The sequence below is a fragment of the Sminthopsis crassicaudata genome, chromosome 1 (genome assembly GCF_048593235.1).
Source record: "Sminthopsis crassicaudata isolate SCR6 chromosome 1, ASM4859323v1, whole genome shotgun sequence".
Classification (NCBI taxonomy): domain Eukaryota; kingdom Metazoa; phylum Chordata; class Mammalia; order Dasyuromorphia; family Dasyuridae; genus Sminthopsis; species Sminthopsis crassicaudata.
The window spans coordinates 529,303,910-529,323,117 of NC_133617.1; the positions used below are offsets into that span (position 1 = coordinate 529,303,910).

At 34.7% G+C, this 19,208-nt stretch overlaps 1 protein-coding gene across 1 annotated transcript in view; it reads left to right on the top strand.

The window, feature by feature from the left end:
• The window catches only part of TMOD1 (tropomodulin 1), a 121,715-nt gene that overhangs the window by 42,434 nt on the left and 60,073 nt on the right, over positions 1-19,208 (top strand). Inside the window, exon 2 of the mRNA XM_074281830.1 lies at positions 14,301-14,457. Coding sequence (XP_074137931.1) covers positions 14,338-14,457 — 120 coding nt within the window. The 5' untranslated portion in view covers positions 14,301-14,337. The remainder of the gene's footprint in view (positions 1-14,300; positions 14,458-19,208) is intronic.

The window sequence follows — 19,208 nt, forward strand, 5'->3', positions numbered from 1 at the left end:
TACTACATAATTGGCGATGGATTTTTGAAGAAAAGGTTTCTAAGGTTCCTCTTAAAGGACCAACAATCTTTACAGATGCCTCCAAAGAAAATATTTGTGCCATATACTCTCATGATTTAACCATAAAGAGAGTAATCAGGACTCCTTTTCAAACCACTCAACAGAATGAATTATTTGCTATCATGCTAGCTCTCACTTATTACCCAGGAGACGTAAATATAATTACTGATTCAGCCTATTCAGTAGGTGTAGTACAAAGAATTGCCACAGCCCAAATAAAATTTGCAGCCTCCAATATTTATCAGCTCTTTAAGGAACTTCAAGAGCAAGTAAGAAAACATCCAGGCAAGATTTATATCTTGCATGTCCACTCACATAGTGGACTTCCAGGTCCCATTTTTGATGGAAATTCAAAGGCAGATAGCCTTCTAGCCATGTTAGCCAATAGTCCTTTATTTCAGGAAGCACAAGAATCTCATTCTAAATATCATCAGGCTGCTCGAGCTTTACGTTTACAATTTGGAATCACAAGAGAGGAAGCTAGGAGCATAGTAAAAAGCTGTACAGCTTGTCTTCCTTTCCATGCTCCTACACTCCCTCCAGGGAAGAATCCTCGTGGTTTGAGACCCAATGAAATCTGGCAAATGGATGTGACCCATTATAAATCTTTTGGTCGTCTATCTTTTATTCATGTCGTGGTAGACACCTTTTCAGGATTCACATTTGCAATGCCAGCAGCAAAAGAGACAGCCCGAGTGGTCACTGAATTCCTTATACAAGCTTTTGCAATTATGGGTGTGCCACAAGCAATAAAAACAGACAATGGACCTGCATATACGTCCAAACATTTTACACACTTTTGTGCACAGTATAAGATTTTACATACCACGGGCATACCCTTTAATCCTCAAGGGCAGGCAATAGTAGAAAGAAGAAACAGAGATATTAAGACACTCCTCCAAAAACAAAAGAAAGGGGGAGCCACAGGTAGCCCTAGGGAACTTCTAAATTTAGTTCTCTATACCATTAATTTTCTAATTTTTGACAAAGATGCACTGGCTCCAGCAGACAGGTTTTATAACCCACCAGAAGGGCAGTGTCCAGTGAGAGCATCTCCACTGTCCTTAGATAATCGCCAGGTGATGTGGAGAGATCCAGAAAGTGGTGAATGGAAGGGACCAGATAGGTTAACTGCCTGGGGGAGAGGGTTTGCTTGTATTTCTTCAGCAGGAGAAGGAATCAGATGGGTGCCAACGAGTCATATTCGCCTTATCCATCAGAGAGAGACAGAAAAAGAGAAAGACCTCAAAATAAAGGAGAAGATCTAAGAAACATCTGACACTGAAAGAGCATGGATAATAAGAAGACTGTTAAAGAACTTTAAAACCAGCAGGAATCATTGGACTTCCTCACACAAGATGAGACTAATGGACAATGGACTTATGGACATTTATAAATTTTCAATTTATGATTATGTTATATACTTCTAGCATGTGTTATGTTACTATGTTACTATGTGCTTATGTAATTTATGGATTTATGTTTCAAGGTCATTTATGTAATTATCTGTAATACTTCCCATATTGATGGATTTATGTTTCAAGGTCATGACTGTCCTATGTTCTAAATCAAAAGAAAGGGGGAGATGTTAGGATTACTAAGTGAGAACTCGGGTTGTCTGGACAGTGACAAGGTGAGAATTCAGGTTTTCTGGACAATTACAAGGTGAGAACTCAGGTTGACTTGATAGAGGGGCAAGCTCATTGGCTGGGGTGGTTCTTCCCAGAAGCCCTTGCATTATCCCACGCCCATTCTCTGGGAGGATAAAAGAGACAGGACTGGGCCCAGAGAAGAGATCGGCCTGGAGAAGGATAAGAGCTGGAGGAGATTCAGAGCCAGGATTCAAGAAGAGGGACTCTGCATTGCATCAGGCTTGACGGGGCTCTCTGCAGGAAGGGAAGTCACTTCTAAGGACAAGAGTTAACAGCAACTGCCTGGAGACAACGGTTCACTACAGGAAGAAGAATCTGTCTGAAAGATTTGAGTAGACACAGCAGATCTCTTCCCAGAGAGAGATCCGGCAGCTTCTGGAGACGACAGCTCGTTACAGGTTTATCCAAAGTCTGTGACCAAAAAATAAAAAATGGGAAAAAAAAGGAGCCTGGATAGCATTCTTCAAGAGATCATCAAGGAAAACTGCTTTGGTATACTAGAACCAGAGGGGGAAGTAGTCATTGAAAGAATCCTTTTGTAGTTACCCTCCACAAAGAGATACCACAAGGAAAATTCCAAGGAACGTTGTTGCAAAATTCCAGAACCATAATTTCAAGTTAAAAATACTTCAAGCTGCCAGACAAAAACAATTCAAGTATTAAGTAGCAATAGTCAAGATTACCCAGGATCTGAAAGTTTCTACAATAAAGAATTGGAAGATCTGGAATATCTTATTCTGAAAGGCAAAAGACATGGAGTCACAACCAATAATTACTATCTAGCATGATTGAGTATAATCTTTTCAAGGAAGAGATGGGTCTTTAGTGAAATAAGAGATTTTCAGTAATTTCTATTGAAAAAAATAGAACCCGAAAATTTGATCTTCAGACACAGAACTAAATAAAAACATAGAAAGGTAAACAGGAGGATATATATATAAATATATATACATATACATATATATGCATATGTAAATTTTTAAGATTTATCTATGTGGTTGGGAAAATGAAATATCTGTAACTCTTGAGAACTGTATCTGTTATTAGGGCAGTTAGAAGAGGGCATACATGGACAGAGGTGTGGATATGAATGGAATCATGATGATGTTTTAAAAATACATTTAGAATTTAAAAAAGGATTGTACTGGGAGAAGAGGAAAGAGAAGGTAAAATGGGACAAATTAGGTACAAAAGACCTATTACTAGAATGAAAGAAAGTTGGAAGAGGGATGAGCATTGTCTGAAGCTTAATTTCATCAATTTTGGCTCAGAGAGGGAATTGCTTAGAAATTGATCTTATCCTATAAGGAGGAGAAAGGGGCAAGAAAAGGGATGGACTGCATAGAAGGGAGGGCAGAAAGACTAGGAGAAAGGGGTAAGAGAAGGGAGAATGGTTGATAGTAGAGGAAGGTAGGTAGACAGTAAGATAAGTTAGAAACAAAACAGTACTAAAAAGGGATAGGGTGGAAAGAGAGAACAAAAGTATATACAGAGAAGAAAATAGGATAGGGGGAAGCAGAACTGGTAATCATAACTGTGAATGTGAATTGAATTAAATCTCCCATAAATGGAAAACAGATAGCAGAGTGGATTAAAAAATAGAATCCTACAATATGTTGTTTACAAGAAATACATTTGGAGAGATCCATACAGAGTAAAGGCAAAAGGCTAGAGCAGAATTTATTATGCTTCAGCTGAAGAAAAAAAAAAAAAGGAGGGATAGCAATTTTGATCTCAGATAAAATAAAAGTAAAAGTAGATCTAATTAAGAGATTAAGAAAGGAAACTACATCTTGTTAAAGGGTACCATAGACAATGAAGTAGTATGGATACTAAATGCATATGCACCAAGATACATCTAAGTTCTTAGAGAAGTTAAACGAGTGAAAAAATAGACAGCAAAGCTATATTAGTAAGGGACTTCAACCTCTCCCTCTCAGAATTAGATAAATCTAACCACAAAAAAAGAAGAAACAAACTAGAAAGGTTAATAGAATCCTAGAAAACCTAAATATGACAGACCTCTGGAGAAAATTGAATAGGGCCAGAAAGGAATATATCTTTTTCTCAGCAGTTTATTGTGCAAAGGCTTTCTAACTTAATGCAATTGAAGTTGTCCATTTTGCCTTTCATAGTGTTCTCTAGTTCTTCTTGGGTCATAAATTTTTCCCTTCTCCAAAGATCTGATGGGTGGACTATCTTGCTCTCCTGGTTTGTTTGTAGTTTCTCCCTTTATGCCCAAATCATGAATCTTTAAATTTGATTTTGTCTAAAATCAATAATTATTAGCTTTTTTCTAATTACTAGTACTTTTTCTAATAAATTCTGCTCCTAAAAAAAAAAAAAGATGAGAAAGCATATGTCATTTCCCTCCTTTACTCCAGTCTCTGATGAAGCAATGGTTTTTCCCCACCAAGAATACAGCTTTTGTATAGTTCTTACCCTGGCATCCATGGAAAGTTTAAAAGACTTTAACTTTAAACTTTAAAAACTTTAAATTTTAAAACTTAAAAAAAACTTTTAAAAAAAGTATTTTGATAATTGCATTTCTTTTTAAGGGGAAGAGGGGTAATTGGAGTTAAGTAACTTGCCGAGGGTCACATGGTAGTAAGTGACTGAGGATGCATTTGAACTTAGGTTCTTCTGACTTCAGGGCAAATGCTCTGTCCATTGTACCATCTAGTTATATGATTGTATTTCAGCATGAATAATTTCAATTATAATCATATATGTATATTATTTTATGCATTTAAAAACATTATTCTATTATTGTTCTATGAGACATGACAAGCAGGATGATTTCAGAAAAACCTGGAAAGACTTGCATGAGTTGATGCTAAGTGAAATGAGTAGAATGAAGAAAACATTATACAACAAGATTATATGATGATCAAGTGTGATAGACTATGCTTTTTGCAACAATGTGATGATTTAAGGCAATTCCAATAGATTTGTGATAGAGCCATCTACATCCAGGGAGAAAACTATGAAGACTGAATGTGGAAAAAAGCATAGCATTTTCACTTTATTGATTTTTTTTGTTTGCTTGTTTTTTTCCTCATTTTTTTCTTCCACTTTTTGATCTGATTTTTCTTGTGCAGCATGACCAACATAGAAATATGTTTAGAAGAATTGCACATGTTTAACCTATATTGGATTGCTTGCTGTCTATGAGAGAGGGTGGGAAAAGGGAGGAAAATAAATTATAATACAAGGCTTTGCAAAGATGAATGTTGAAAACTAGCTTTGGAAAAGTAAAAAGCTATTTTTTAAAAAGAAACATTATTCCGAGATGGGATCACCAGATTGTCAAAGGGTCCAGATAACAAAAATAATTAAGAATCTTTGCTTGACTCTACCCCCACTTGTCTTCTCTACAATGTTGTCCTTTCAATCATCTCTCTCTCTTCAATATTTCCAAATTTTCTGGCTTTGTCTGTGCTGTGTATAATTCCCTCTACTCTTCTATCCCTTCAAGGGGAGGTCCTATATTTTGCTTCCCTTTCTTAGCCAAAGGCCAAGAAAAAGTCCACTGCCTCTGCTTGCTCTCCTTTGATTAACTTTTTAGCCCTTGGAAATCCAGCTTCTGACTTTATTACCCTACTGAAATTATTCTTTTCAATTATCAGAGATGTCTCAGATGTAAGATCTGATGAGTTTTTTTTCAATTCCTTATCCCCCTTGTAGTATTCAATTCTATAGATTGCCCTCTCCTACATACTCACTTTTTTTTGTGGTTTTATAATATTGTTCTCTCCTGATTTTTTTTTTTGCTACCAGTCTGGCCACTTCTTTTCCATCTCTTTTGTTGGTTCATCATTTATACAATCAATCAATAAACATTATGTGTCTAATATGTGCCAGACTACTCTGAGAAGCATTGATGGACACAAAGACAAAATTAATACTTATTTCTCACTCACAAGAATCTATAAGGAAACAATCTGGCCATCCCTCCAATCTGCTGCAAATCTGTATATTTGTTTCCCCATGGAAAGTTGTATTAGATCTCTTGGAATGTATTTTTTGTGGTATAAACCAAATGTTGAGAATTTTCACAATATCATATTATAATCTTTTTCTTTCATTTCTTCTAATCACATAATTGTGTTACATGATTTAGGCTGTTTTTTTTCCCCTTGATTTTATAGTAGGTTTCTTCTTAGAAGATCTTCAGTAGACATTAAAATATTGTAATTTAGTGATTAGATTTCCCAGGAAAAACTTTTTTCAATACTTCTGAGCAATATTTTTAATATAAATTCTTAAAATATATGCTTCTGGCTTTGTTTTATTGTGTTTACATGGAAAACTAAAGGTTTTCAAAAATTTTAGTTTGTTGGAACTAAGCATTTTTCCAGTTTTGCTTGTATTCTGATTTTGTCCTGAATTTCCTTGTTCTTCCTCTAAGTTTTTAATTTCCAAATCTGCTAATTATCTTGAGTGCTGAAGTGAGATTTAAAATTTGTTTTAAAATGTAATTCTCTTATATTTCTTTTTTGGATTCTTCATTTCAGTGGAAGACAAATTACTTTAGGTCATGGACTAGCATGTTTTTGTCTTTTTAATCCCATGGCCAAGGAAAATGTCTGGTACATTAAGAGATACTTGACAAAGTTTCTTTGATTGAATAAATGCTTTAGTTTCTCTTTCTGTTTGCTTTTTAAATTTTTTTATGGAAGTGATAAGCCACTTTAGCATTTCTTATTGTTGATCTAATATAATTTGTGGGGTTCTGACCGTTATTACTGAAGGATTATCCTTCTCTTTTGAGTGTTTCCTCTCACTTGTTCCAATCATCCATCTTTCACTTTATTCCAATATTTAGTCATTATTTTGAAACTAACCTTTTTTATTCTCTCTGCTGGATTTTTCTGCAAAGTTTGCCTGATGGCGAATTTTTTCCTTTTTCTTTTTTGTTATATTGCTGCGGTTTTTCTTTATTTGACATATTTTGTTTTACTGTTTTGAGGTTATCAAGAGGAAATAAGCTTAGACATAGATTCTTAGCCAAAAAAATCCTAATTTCTCTAAGTGTTTGTAAAACATTTCTTTAATAATTCATTCTAAAAATTTTCCAGGAATCAATGTCAAAATCTGTTGTCAATACTTTGTAGAATTCATGTCCTACCATTTTTTAAAAGCAAAGCATTTGTTCATTTTAGCCTGTAGTAGTCGATTATTATCATTAAAAAAACAAACAAATCTGACAACTTAGTTATCATGTCTGTGAGAGATTTCATTATCATCAGATGTAAATTGTACAAGTTTATTTATTTGACCTCTTTAATAAAAGATACTATTCTTGACATTTTTACAGAAAAGAGAAGGAAAAAAAGAGCAATTGAGAATTTTTGGTATCTTGGCTTATGGAAGAAAGGATCCTTTTGTTGAAGTTCAAAAGGAGATCCTAAGTGGTTGAGGTCACAGACCAGCATCATGAGGTGTCTCAAAAGAAGCTGCAGGATTGACTCCATCTCCAAGTCAAGGGACAAAGTTTATTGTAATTGTAATGCCAATTATAGTGGGCTAAGTTCCAAAAGAACTTAGCAAAGAACCAAGAGCAAGAAGACAAATTTTTAGGAAAAGATAGAGAAATCTGGTTCTTCATGTCACTGATATGTTAATTTTATAGGTTACTGATAGGTTTGAGGTTGTCTCAAGAACTTGGTTATCATTGACCAACAGATTATCTATCTGACAGTCAATAATGTTTGTAGGACTTTGCTAAAGCCAGAAGACTATAGAATGATTGACAGATTATTAGAACAATAGCACTCTAAGATCAGGGGATCTCAGGATCACTGCTATATTTTCCCTAGAAGCTGTACTCCATCACTTTGAGCAAGAAACTGTTGAAATTTCTATGAGTGGTTGTCAAGTCAGCAAGCATTCATTAATCACCTACTAATTTCCAGGGACCATATAACCTGGGAATATATAAAAAGGTCAAAAAACAGTTACTATGTTCAAGAAGCTCATAGTCTAATAGAAGAGACAATATGCAAACAACTATGCACAAAGAAGATATGTGTGGAATTAACTGGAAATAATTAACAGAAAGAAGGCCCTAGCAGTAAGAGAAAATGGGAAAGATTTCTTATAGAAAGTGGAACCTGAAGCACTTCAGGAAACTGGGAGAAGGAGATAGAAATCAAGAGAATTCCAGTCAGGGGGTAGCCAGTTAGAAAGCATGGAGTAAGAAGATGGAGGATCATGTGCAAGAGACAGAAAGGAGGCCAGTGTCATTGGACCACAACGTGAAATAATGAGAGTCTGCCAATGTGGTAGCAATGTCAGAGAAAAAAAGGAGATGGTATAAAAGAGATTTAAAAAAAATTAGAGATGTTGCAAAGGTAGGATCCACAGGCCTTGGTAACAGACTGGACACTGGAGTGGGTTAGTGGGGATTGTTAGAGAGAATAAGGAATCAAATACAACACCTAGATTGTGAGCCTAGGTGTGGGAGGATGGTACTGCCTTCTGTAGTAAAAAGGAAGTAAGAAAATTAGAGTTGAGAGGGTGATGTAGATAATGAGTTCAGTTTTGGACATAATAGGTTTAAGATGTCTGTAGGAGATCAAGTTCAAGTTCATGAGACAGTTGAAAATGAGGTCAGGGGGCAGCTAGGTGGCGAAATGGATAGAGTAACAGCCTTGAATTCAGGAGGACCCAAGTTCGAATCTGGTCTCAGACACATAACACTTCCTAGCTGTGTGACCCTGAGCAAGTCACTTAACCCCAGCCTCAAAAAAAAAAAAAAAAAAAAAAAAAAAAAAGAAAACGAAAATGAGGTCAGAAGAAAAGTTAGGAATAAATAAATAGATTCAAGAATAATTTACACAGAGGTGAGCACTGAATCTATGGAAGTTGATGAGATCACCAACTAAAATGGTATAAAGGGGAAAAAGAACACCAGGACAGGAGAATGAAGTCCCATCAGCCTCACCAGTGGCTGAAGGCTGCAGATGCCCATTGAAGAGCAAGCTTGGACTTGTCTAGCAGAGATCTCTAGCAGAGATGCTGAGAAACCAGTGGCAGATGGCCTAGATGGTAACAGCAAAGCTTGATAAAGAGCCAAAGAAGCCACTCACTGAGGAACCTGCCTGGCTCAGTCCAGCAACAGTGGGTCCTGGTGGAGAGCCAGCACGGCCACTGAATGACTTGCTTGACCTGGCTGGCCTGTGCCAGTCAGATATACTTACTACACTCTAGCTGGATCAAAGTCAGTCAGTGGAACCACTTCTCGAGTGTAGACATGGTGCCCTAAAAATAGCCAGCCCTTTAAAAGTTGAGGAGAGAGAAAGAACATGAAGGCCTTCTAGTTGTAGAGTTCTAAATTGCCTTGGCTTACATGTGTTTCTTACACAGGGGCCTCACTACTATAGCGGGCCAGAACTCTGGAGAAGTATACTTGAAACAAGGTGTTAGCTCAGAGGAACTGATGAGACAACGGTTCTCTAGTTCATATATATATATATATATATATATGTATACTTAGTACTTAGCATAGTTCTACTGAGTTAACACCTTGTTTTAGGATTAAATCAATCATACTAAACTAGAGAACTATTAATTACCATGCTAAACTACATAACCAATGTCTTATCAATTCCACTGAGTTAACACCTTGTTGTAGGATTAAATTAATCATACTGAGCAGTGGGTATATTTCTCCAGAGTTCTGGCCCATTACACACTATTATTTATTTTAAATTTATGTCTACTCTTCCCCTTCTCCTGGAATTTCCTTGTGTCTGTGGGAGAGCTGGCCCCTGATATTTGGAGAAATGCAATGTAATTATTGTCTTTGCTATGCCAATTGGGTAAATTCCTTTGCTAAAGAACTCAATCTACTGATTAAGGGGAAACACACTGATAGGGGCTCAAAAGCTATTGTTTAAGGTGATAGCAATCCATAGGATTATTCCTAAAATCCTGGAGTAATAGCAGTTATCTTTTGGAAATCCATGCTGTTAGAGCCTATATAAGTTAAGCATATGAACCCAAGGAGGACATTGGTGCATGAGAATATTAAATACACATACATATGCATATCAAAAATAACATGTATGATATATTTATTTATTTAGATTTACATTGACTATTGTGTTCCCTCCTTTCAGTATTTGTACCTAGACATTTTTCTTTTTCCTTCCTCTATCAGATTATTTGTATTTCTGTTATCAAAATTTTATTCTTGAAAGTACCAGGTATTTGTTGTTCCATGTAGAATTTTAGATCATAGGATCCAATGCTTTATTTTTAATGCTTTGGAATCTGCTCTCTCCAAATCTGAGACATATATCATGCAATCTAGGATGAAGAACTATTAATGAGAATTGGGAAGAATTATACATAAATCTTTTATCTTAAATCTGATTCAGAAAAATCAAATCTATTCTCTAAAACCATCAAACCATCTTTTTTCGCTTACTGTTATTTTCCAAATTATTGATATGTTTTTCTTTGATGTAATAGATAATTTTCAACAAATGCCCAAATAAATCCTTTACAGAATACATCCTTCCTAAAACATAGATTATCCATTATTAAATTAAAATGTATATTCTTTAAATTTGTCAGTATGACATTATATTTGGTCAGCATTTTGTTACCTTTCCATTTGGACTTTATTTCCATTGTTTCAATCATTTTATATTGCTCTTTGGGTTTTGTTTTCCTTACTATGTCATTCATTCAGCTTCTTATGTTCCTCTTAATTATTCACATTTTAATTATTCACATCCCATTATAATCATACTTCATAATGGGAAAAAGTACACTTTGTTTCCAGCTTTTTTGTTATCATAGATAATGTAGCCATGAAGATTTTATTTAAATGGATGTTTTCTTGCTATCTAACACCATATTTTTAACTAGCTCTTTACTTCCCCAAACTCCCTTTCTTTTCTGAAATCTGTTTTTAACCAGAAATGTTGATGAAAATACCATCTGTTAAATATTGGTATATGTATATAAACAATGTTTCTACATTAAACAAAAAGTGGAGAAGGACTTGATGGGAGGTAGAATTAAAGCTTTCCTCATCATATAATTTAACCAGTCAACTACTTTAGCATAACTATCATTGCAGGAACAAGCTGTCCTATTTTATTTATTTTGGATTTTGTGTGTGACTAACATTATGCCTTATAATAGACTGCCTATTATACTTTTATTAATAATTATAAGAAGATTATCATCCTAGCCAAAATCTAATAACAATTATAAAATATCTGGATTTGGTTCCAGGATCTAATACTCATAAGTTTTTTTAATGTTGATTAAATTATTAATCTCTTTTTTTTCCTATCATTTTTCAGTTATTTCAGTTGACTCTCAGTAACTTCATTTGAGATTTTCTTGGCCAAGATACTTGGAGTGATTTGCCATTTCTTTCTCTAGTTCATTTTACAGATGAGAAAACTGAGGTAAATGAAATTTAGTGACTTGCCCAGGCTCACAAAGTTAAGAATCTGAGACTAAATTTGAACTTGGGAAAATGAGTATTTCTGACTCCAGTACCAGTCTCACACACCAAGCTACCTCTTTAATCTATGACTCAGATTTCTCATCTCCAAAATAGTTGTACTACCTACTTTACAAGAATAATATGAAGGAGCTGCTTTATAAATTTCTAAGTGATATTCAAATATGAATTATTATTATACCTTGTATACCTAAGTATTTTATGAAGTTATCAAAAGTTACTACTCTGAGGAATGCCTATATTCAGTAGGAAAGGGAAGACATCAAGAGGAAATTTTAGAAAAGCAACAGTTTCCTCTCTGAGTATTTAAGCACATATTGGTTCCCAACTGATAACTGTTTTGCCTGAATTCCAGTCCCAGTTCCTTCTTGGCCCAAATAGAAGTGGTGCTTATACACTTATATTTCAGGGAAATATACCCAACCACACATAGAACACAGCCTCTGAGAATGTTTCCAACGAGTAACACCCCCACCAGATCTAGAGATCATACACGGGACTACCCAAGATTATGATGTCTGTCACAGCTTATTTTTATCAGGGCCCACTTTCTCCCAGTGCTAGACCTCTTTATCCTGTCACTGCAGAATGAAACAGGCCAGTTTAGACAATACCAGCTGCTTATCATCCACTAACACTTTCCTTATATAGACAATGGCAGGACTGCTATATGATTGAGCAGAATAGCACCTGAGCATTAATTGCTTCTCTTCCTCATAGATACCATACCTCTTTTTTCCCCTGGCTGCCAGATATCTGAAAATCTCTCTTTTCAATATTTATTTTTGTTTTGAACTTACAAACAATAAAGAAAATGGATATTTCCTTATGCATAGAACAGAAATGGTTGTATATAAAACTGCAGTTATTATGCATTACTATTTTTCTTATAAAGTGTATACTAAATTCAATCTGTACTTTCAAAAATGTCTTGCTTCCTTGTATTCTTTGGCAAAAGTCTCTTCTTTTTGGAATTCTTTTGGAAAGCACCTTTCTGACAGAATAGTTGCTTGACACATTGTTTCTCCTCTTCTCCCCCTCCCCTTTCTTTCCTTCTCCTTCATTTACTTTTCTCCTTCTTTCTCTTCCCCTTTCTCGTTTAAAACTGGGAGTCTTTCCCACCTCCTGTCAAGTCAGCAAACCCAACACAAGGTCCAGTGAAAAGGTTCCAATCTGTAATGTCATTTCATTATGTTCAGGAGCATTTGTGTTTCTATTTTTTTAATTATGGTTAAGACATTTATTCTCTGCAAAAAGAGTACATGGATCTAGATGGTACAGTGGATACAATGGTTGATTTTAAATCCTGCCTCAGATACTTACTAGTTGTGTAACTCTGGGCAACTCAAGTTACACCACTTCCCCCAGACTCAGTTTTCTTACTTGTAAAGTAAGAGGGTTAGTCTCTATGCTCTAAGGTCCATTTTCAATCTAAGTCTCTAATCCTGTTTTTTACCTGCCAAATCCCTACCCTATTTCAGTTTCAGTACATATTAGAACTTATACCTAATAGACACTTGGTGTTTGTTGAACTAAAAAAAAATATTAAATTAAACATTTAAATAAAAAAATAAAATTTAAAATTAAATAACATCTATAGAATAAATTATATATTTATTCTTTCTATACCAAGGGGTTGCAGGGTTTAGCAACACCAACCTCTGGAAAACCCACATAAAATTTTTCTCATACCAGAGAAAATGTGTAAAATTTTTCTTTTACTTTTATGGGGCATTTACAATACCTTATTGTAAAATTGGGGATGACATAATACAACTGATATATTTTATATATTTCTGAGTTTTTAAACTTTTCCAGTGTCTTCTGCTCATCTTTGTATATAGTCTGCCACTTCCACAAAACTTCCCCCAAATTCCCATTTAATTTCTTATGCCAACCCATGGTATATTGAAACCACAATGGGGAAAGTCACAATGTAGAAGGGATAACTGTATAACTGCTAAGATTATTTTCCATATCTTCTGCATGTATCTTATTTATTTATCACTGCCTTCATTAGGACATAGCTCCTGATGGCAGTAATTGGTTTGGGGTTTTTGCAAGGCACTTGAAGTTAAGTAATTTGGTCATTTACACAACTAGCAAGTGTCAAATAACAGCTTACATTTGAATTCAAGTCCTCTTGACTCCAGGACTGGTGCTCTATCCAGTACATCACTTAGCTACCCTTATGTTTGTCTTTCTTTATAAAGTTATTGCATATAAAATGCCTGGCACATAATAAGCACTTAATAAGTACTTTTGGACAGACTGGTAGAGATCCTGAGAAAGAATAGTTAGGACGAGAAGTTATGTGCCTAAATCAATTGCCAGAGAAGTAGAGCATTCCGCTTGGAGTCGGGAAGATTCATCTTCTTGAGTTCAAATCTGTCCTCAGACAATGTCTGTGATTCTGGGCAACTCACTCTACCCCATTTGCCTCAGTTTCCTCATCTCTAAAATTAGCTGGAGAAAGGAAATAGCAAACTATTGCAGTATCTTTGCCCCCCCCCCAAAAAAAAAACCACAACAGACACTAGCTGTATGACTCTGGGCAAGTCATTTAACCTTGTTTACCTCAATTTCCTCATCTGTAAAATGAGCTGAAAAAGAAATGGCAAAACACTCTAGTATCTTTGCCAAGAAAACCCCAAAATTTGGCCATAAAGAGTCAAATATGATTGAACAACAGCAGAAGGACTCACTTATAAATAATTGATAGTTATAAACGTATTTAGTCGTTATAGAAAATTCCCTAAGAAATTATATAACACTGCTAATTCTAGTGATAGCATATAATTAAAAGTAATAAAACTATATCAACTTTGACTATAAAGAAGTATTATTGATAATCATACTTGTAAAAATGTGTACAGATACTATTTAATGAATGTAAATATTTTCAGTTCTAAAAGGATATTAGTATAGTCAGAGAGCCATTATATCTTGTCTTTTTAAAGTTTATACCCATCTTACCCATAAAAAGTAAGCTCCTTGAGGGCAAGAACTGTTTGATTTTTGTCTTTGGATACTCAGGTGCCTTGCATGTGATTAATACATGTTTGTTGAATTGAATCATTGTCTTTTTATTATAGGTCATAATTTTGGGCAGATCACAAGAAAGGTTACAAAATGTCATACCGAAGAGAACTAGAAAAATATCGGGATTTGGATGAAGATAAAATCCTGGGAGCATTAACAGAAGATGAGCTTAGGACGCTAGAAAATGAATTAGAAGAACTAGACCCTGATGTAAGTAATCTATTAATAAATTAGTTTTGTGGAATGTTTTTGTTGTTGTTGTTTGTTTGTTTTTTATTTTATTTTTGTTGTTATTGTTTTTTACAAAACTAAGTTCTAAGCAACTAAAACATTTGTTGTTTGGAAATGAAAAGAGGAACACATCTACATTTTCTAGAAACTAATGCTTTGCTTCCATCAATAGAAATTTTGGTTTTCTGCAAATTTCAAAGATTTTGCCTGTCAATTGTTCTTCTTTTTCAGTATTTAATTAATTAGCAGCAAAGGTATATAAGAATCCTATTTGCCCATGTAACTATCATCACTTTTAGGGTTTATGTTTCCTTTAAGGTTTTGGAAATTCTGTAAACTTTTAATTATAAACCATTAGGATGACTGACTTTGTAGCTATAACCAAGTGGGATGATTGGGCTTTGGGGTAGACTACTAAAATTTAAGAATGGGAAAAGGGTTAGATGATATAGTAATGAATGAAAATCCAGACCTGGAGGCATGAAGACTCTTTTTCCTGAGTTCAAATCTGGTTTTCTCATCTATAAAATAGCTGGAGAAGGAAATGGTAAGCTGCTCTAGTGTCTTTGTGAAAAAACAAAAATAAAAACAAAAACAAACAAACAAACAAAAAAACCCAACCCAAATGGGGTTATGAAAAGTCAAGCATGACTGAAAATCACTAAAGAATAATACTAAAGTTTAAAATAAGCAAAATATTATACAATGTATTTGAAAAGTTGTGCACTTTAAAAATGATATATGTACATGTTGAACAAGACAATACACCTCCTTCAATAACTTAGAAACAGTTGAGCTTAGTGTCTTGTGAGAAATAATAATTCATCAAAATAGGAAACTAATAGACTTTTCATTGTTAATAACATCCTTCTGTAAGCCAACTGTAAGTCATTATCTCTCCTGTTCAACTGAATTTGTCTTAATTATTTTTCACATGATTTTTAATATTGCTGCTCTGCTACTCAGCCCATGAATGTTATTTGCCCTGGACGTTAAATTTCAAGTTAAAGGATCTGAAAGGATCAAATTATTTTTTTCCTTGAAGTGAATTTAAAGATCATCTAGTTTTAATCCCTTTATATTACAGATGAGGAAACAAAGCAGGAAAGAGCTCAGATGGTTTACCCTAACACAGGGATATGCTAGTAAATAATTAATAACTGGCTAGAGGGTGGAGAGTGGGCAGAAAATGTATGACACACTTTTAAATTTAATCTGCATTATTGACATTTTCTTCACCTCTCAAGTCTAGAAATCAGCAAACAAATAAAATTACAAGCTCTGATTTTTAGTGTTTGTTGATTGAGTGTAAATGCTTATTCTGAAGATTTAACAAGCAGCTTCCATGAATTTGTTTGAGCTGGTTCCAGTATATCCTGGCTGATTAAGTTGCTGAGTCAGGATCTGAACAGTTCCAAATCTGGTATTCTTTCTCCCATATGATGCTTATAGCAAAACTACTAGGGTCCATGATAATGTATTCTATGTAGAATGAGATTTGAAAGAAAACAAAAATCTTTGGTAAAATTCATCCTCTTTTCAAATGATTGTTAAGTCATCCTCATTTAATCTGAGCCAGATCTCCAGCCTTCTTTCAAACTCATCTGGTATCATGATCTTAGAGTCAGGTTCTTAAACTTAGGCCAGTTTCACAATCTGGCTTGGAAATTGGTACTTAGCTTTCAATGTGACCAGGGTTTTTCTTTGCCCCAGCCAAAGGTGTATTATTTCCTTGCTTAACCTGTTTAATTAAAGAGATTGTTGTTGTTTGTCCTCTCTATTTGCCTCTGGATCAGCTACAAAATGTGCTATTCCCTCTTGGTGCTTTTATATCAGCTGTCTATGAGAAGGGAGAAGAATCCTGTAAACCTCTGTCTGAGCTGAAATTCAGCTCTCTCTATATCACTCATTCTGCCTGAGTCTCTCTGTAGCTGAAAACATCTACCCTCACCTATTAGTTTGTTTTTTAACTTGAGAAGTCTTCTAAATTGCTCCTCTCCCCATATGTTCATTCTCTCTCCCTCTTCATGTCTCATACAGTTGTCAAACCCTTTCATTTCTCTGCCTTTGTGCTATCTCTCCTCTATGCCATTTTCTTTGCTCTAATGCTGATCCCACCTTGGCCTAAGGTTGCATCTCCTTTTGTATTGTCCTGGCCTCGTGCCTGGACTACTTCAGTAGGTCCTGGTGCATTCTCCACTTAGCTGTCAAAATGATTTTTCTTAACACAGATCAAACTATCTTATACCTCTATTTAACAAATTTTAGCAGCTCCTTTCACCTCTAGAAACAAATATAAAATCTTCTGTTTGGCTTTTAAAGCCCTTTATGACCTGGCCACTTCCTGCTTTTCCCATCTTCTTATATTTTATTCCCTTTCAAGTACTCCATAAAAATTATTCTTTCGATATTGCAACTTTCCATATCACTGTTTCAATATATTGTGGGGTCAGCATAAGAAATTAAATAGGAATTTTGGGGGAGTCTTGTGGAAGCCACAAATAACATGCAAAAGCCGCAGATAACACAGACAAAGTTTAGGAACTTGGAAATGCATAAAATACATGCATGGTATTATATAATATCAATCCAAATTTTACAATAGCATACTGTAAACACCCCATAAAAGAAAAAAGAAAAAATCATATTTCTTCTTTGGTACAAAAGGAGAGCCAAAAAACTTTACACATATTATTCAGATCATAGAGGTAAATGCCCATGATGTCTAGGAATAATTGTATATTAGCTTCCTTATTCTTCTTCATACCACTCACGATATCTCCTGACTTTATATATTTTGATGTATATTTGTCTTCTATGCCTAGAGCTCTCATCCACCTCATCACTGCCTCCTACTTTTCCTGGATTTTTTTTTCCAAGTCTCATCTTTTACAAGAAGTCTTCTCCCATACCCCTTACTGCTACTGCCTTCCCTCTGAGATTATCTTCAATTTACCCTGTATATGTCTTGTTTGTACATAGTAGTAGCTTTCTAATAAATGATTGATTTACTGGCCTCTTCCTCAAATAATGACTTAATGGATCAGGGACAGGGAAACTAAGTGGTACGTGGAGAGAACACTGAGTTTGGAATCAGGAAGACATCTTCATGAATTCAAATTTAGCTTAAGACACTTATTAGTTGTATGACCCTGGGCAAGTCACTTAACCCTGCTTTCCTCAGTCTCCTCATCTGTAAAATGAGCTGGAGAAGGTAATGACAAACCACTCCAATATTTTTACTAAGAAGACCCCAAAATGGGACCATGGAAAGTTGGACATGACTAAAAGCAATTGAACAATAGGAGGAACTATCCTCTTTTCCAAATAAAACTTTAAAAAACCCTTTTAAGTAAAGCTTACTCAAATTTTTAAACAGATTTAAAGTGGTTTCATTACATCTAAATATGAGTTTCATAATGTAATTCAAAACCTACCAAAATTCTTAGGCACTGGTGTAGGTTGGAGAATATTGCTCAAGAGGTAATGAAGAATGAAAATGAGCCCCTTATATTTAAGGTTGTTGCCACTCAATTTTGATATAGGAGTATAATTTGGGTGACTTATTAATTTTAATTTTACTTTATAATTTTATCTTTCATCACGTCTGTGATTTAAATATAATTATGAATGCGGACCTTAGAGTCAGGAGTCCCTGAGTTGCAATCTGATCTGACATGAACAGTTGTAATACTAGGCAAATCACTTAACTCTGTTTGCCTCTGTTTCTTCATCTGTAAAATGAACTAGGAAAAAAAATGGTAAATTGCTCCAATATCTTTGCAAAAAAAAACAACAAAAAAAACCATTGGCATTATGGAGAATTGACATGGCTGAAGTGATTCAAGGACATATGATGGATCAATTTTGTCATGTTTCTCTTTAATGTATTTTGCTCCTACTATGTAGACTTTTAGAATATTGTGGTGGTCCTGGACTGAATAATCACACCCTGACAGAGAGAACACATTAGTGTATACATTCTTATTTATATGTATACATGCATATGCATACACATGAAAATGTGGAAAAGATAGGTCCAAATTAGGAAAAGGAAGAAGCAATATAGTAAAGTCAAATAAAGAAGCAAATAAAAATCCAAGCAACTAGTAATCAGAATACCTCAGTTTTAATTCCAGCTGAAATGGAAATTCACTATTTCATGTTAGGCAAATAGCTCACTTCATCTTTCTGCACATGTTTCCCATCTGTTAAATGAGTGGTTGAATTAAATTACTTGCTAATGCTCTGTCTATCTCTCATATTCTATGATTCAATATAGAATAAATAATTTCAGGATGCAAATAACAACCATCATGGAATTGACAATGTTTCAGAATAGAGAAGAATCAAAGAAAAGTAATTTAGAAGTAGGGTGCTCTAAGACCTCCCTCTGAACTCCTCATTTTCAGGTGAGAGACAAGGGGTGGGATAATGTTTTGAACAGAGGGAGATAGAGGAACTGGCCTTGAAAAAAATCCAGACAAGCCTTCTCTGAAGGGGCATCTCTGGCTTTCTCTCTGAAACAAGAAATACCAATATCAACATTTGGTCCAAGTAGAGTTTTTACATTTAAGTAGGACAAAGAAAATGTTGGATAATTGGGGATACCAAAAGCAGGTCAGTATTAGAGAAAAGGAGTGGAATCTGAAGACTGTGACTTTTCTTTCCTGGGTATCAACAAAGGGCTATAGAAAAGGGAAAATAAATCTTTTTTTTGATATATTTAT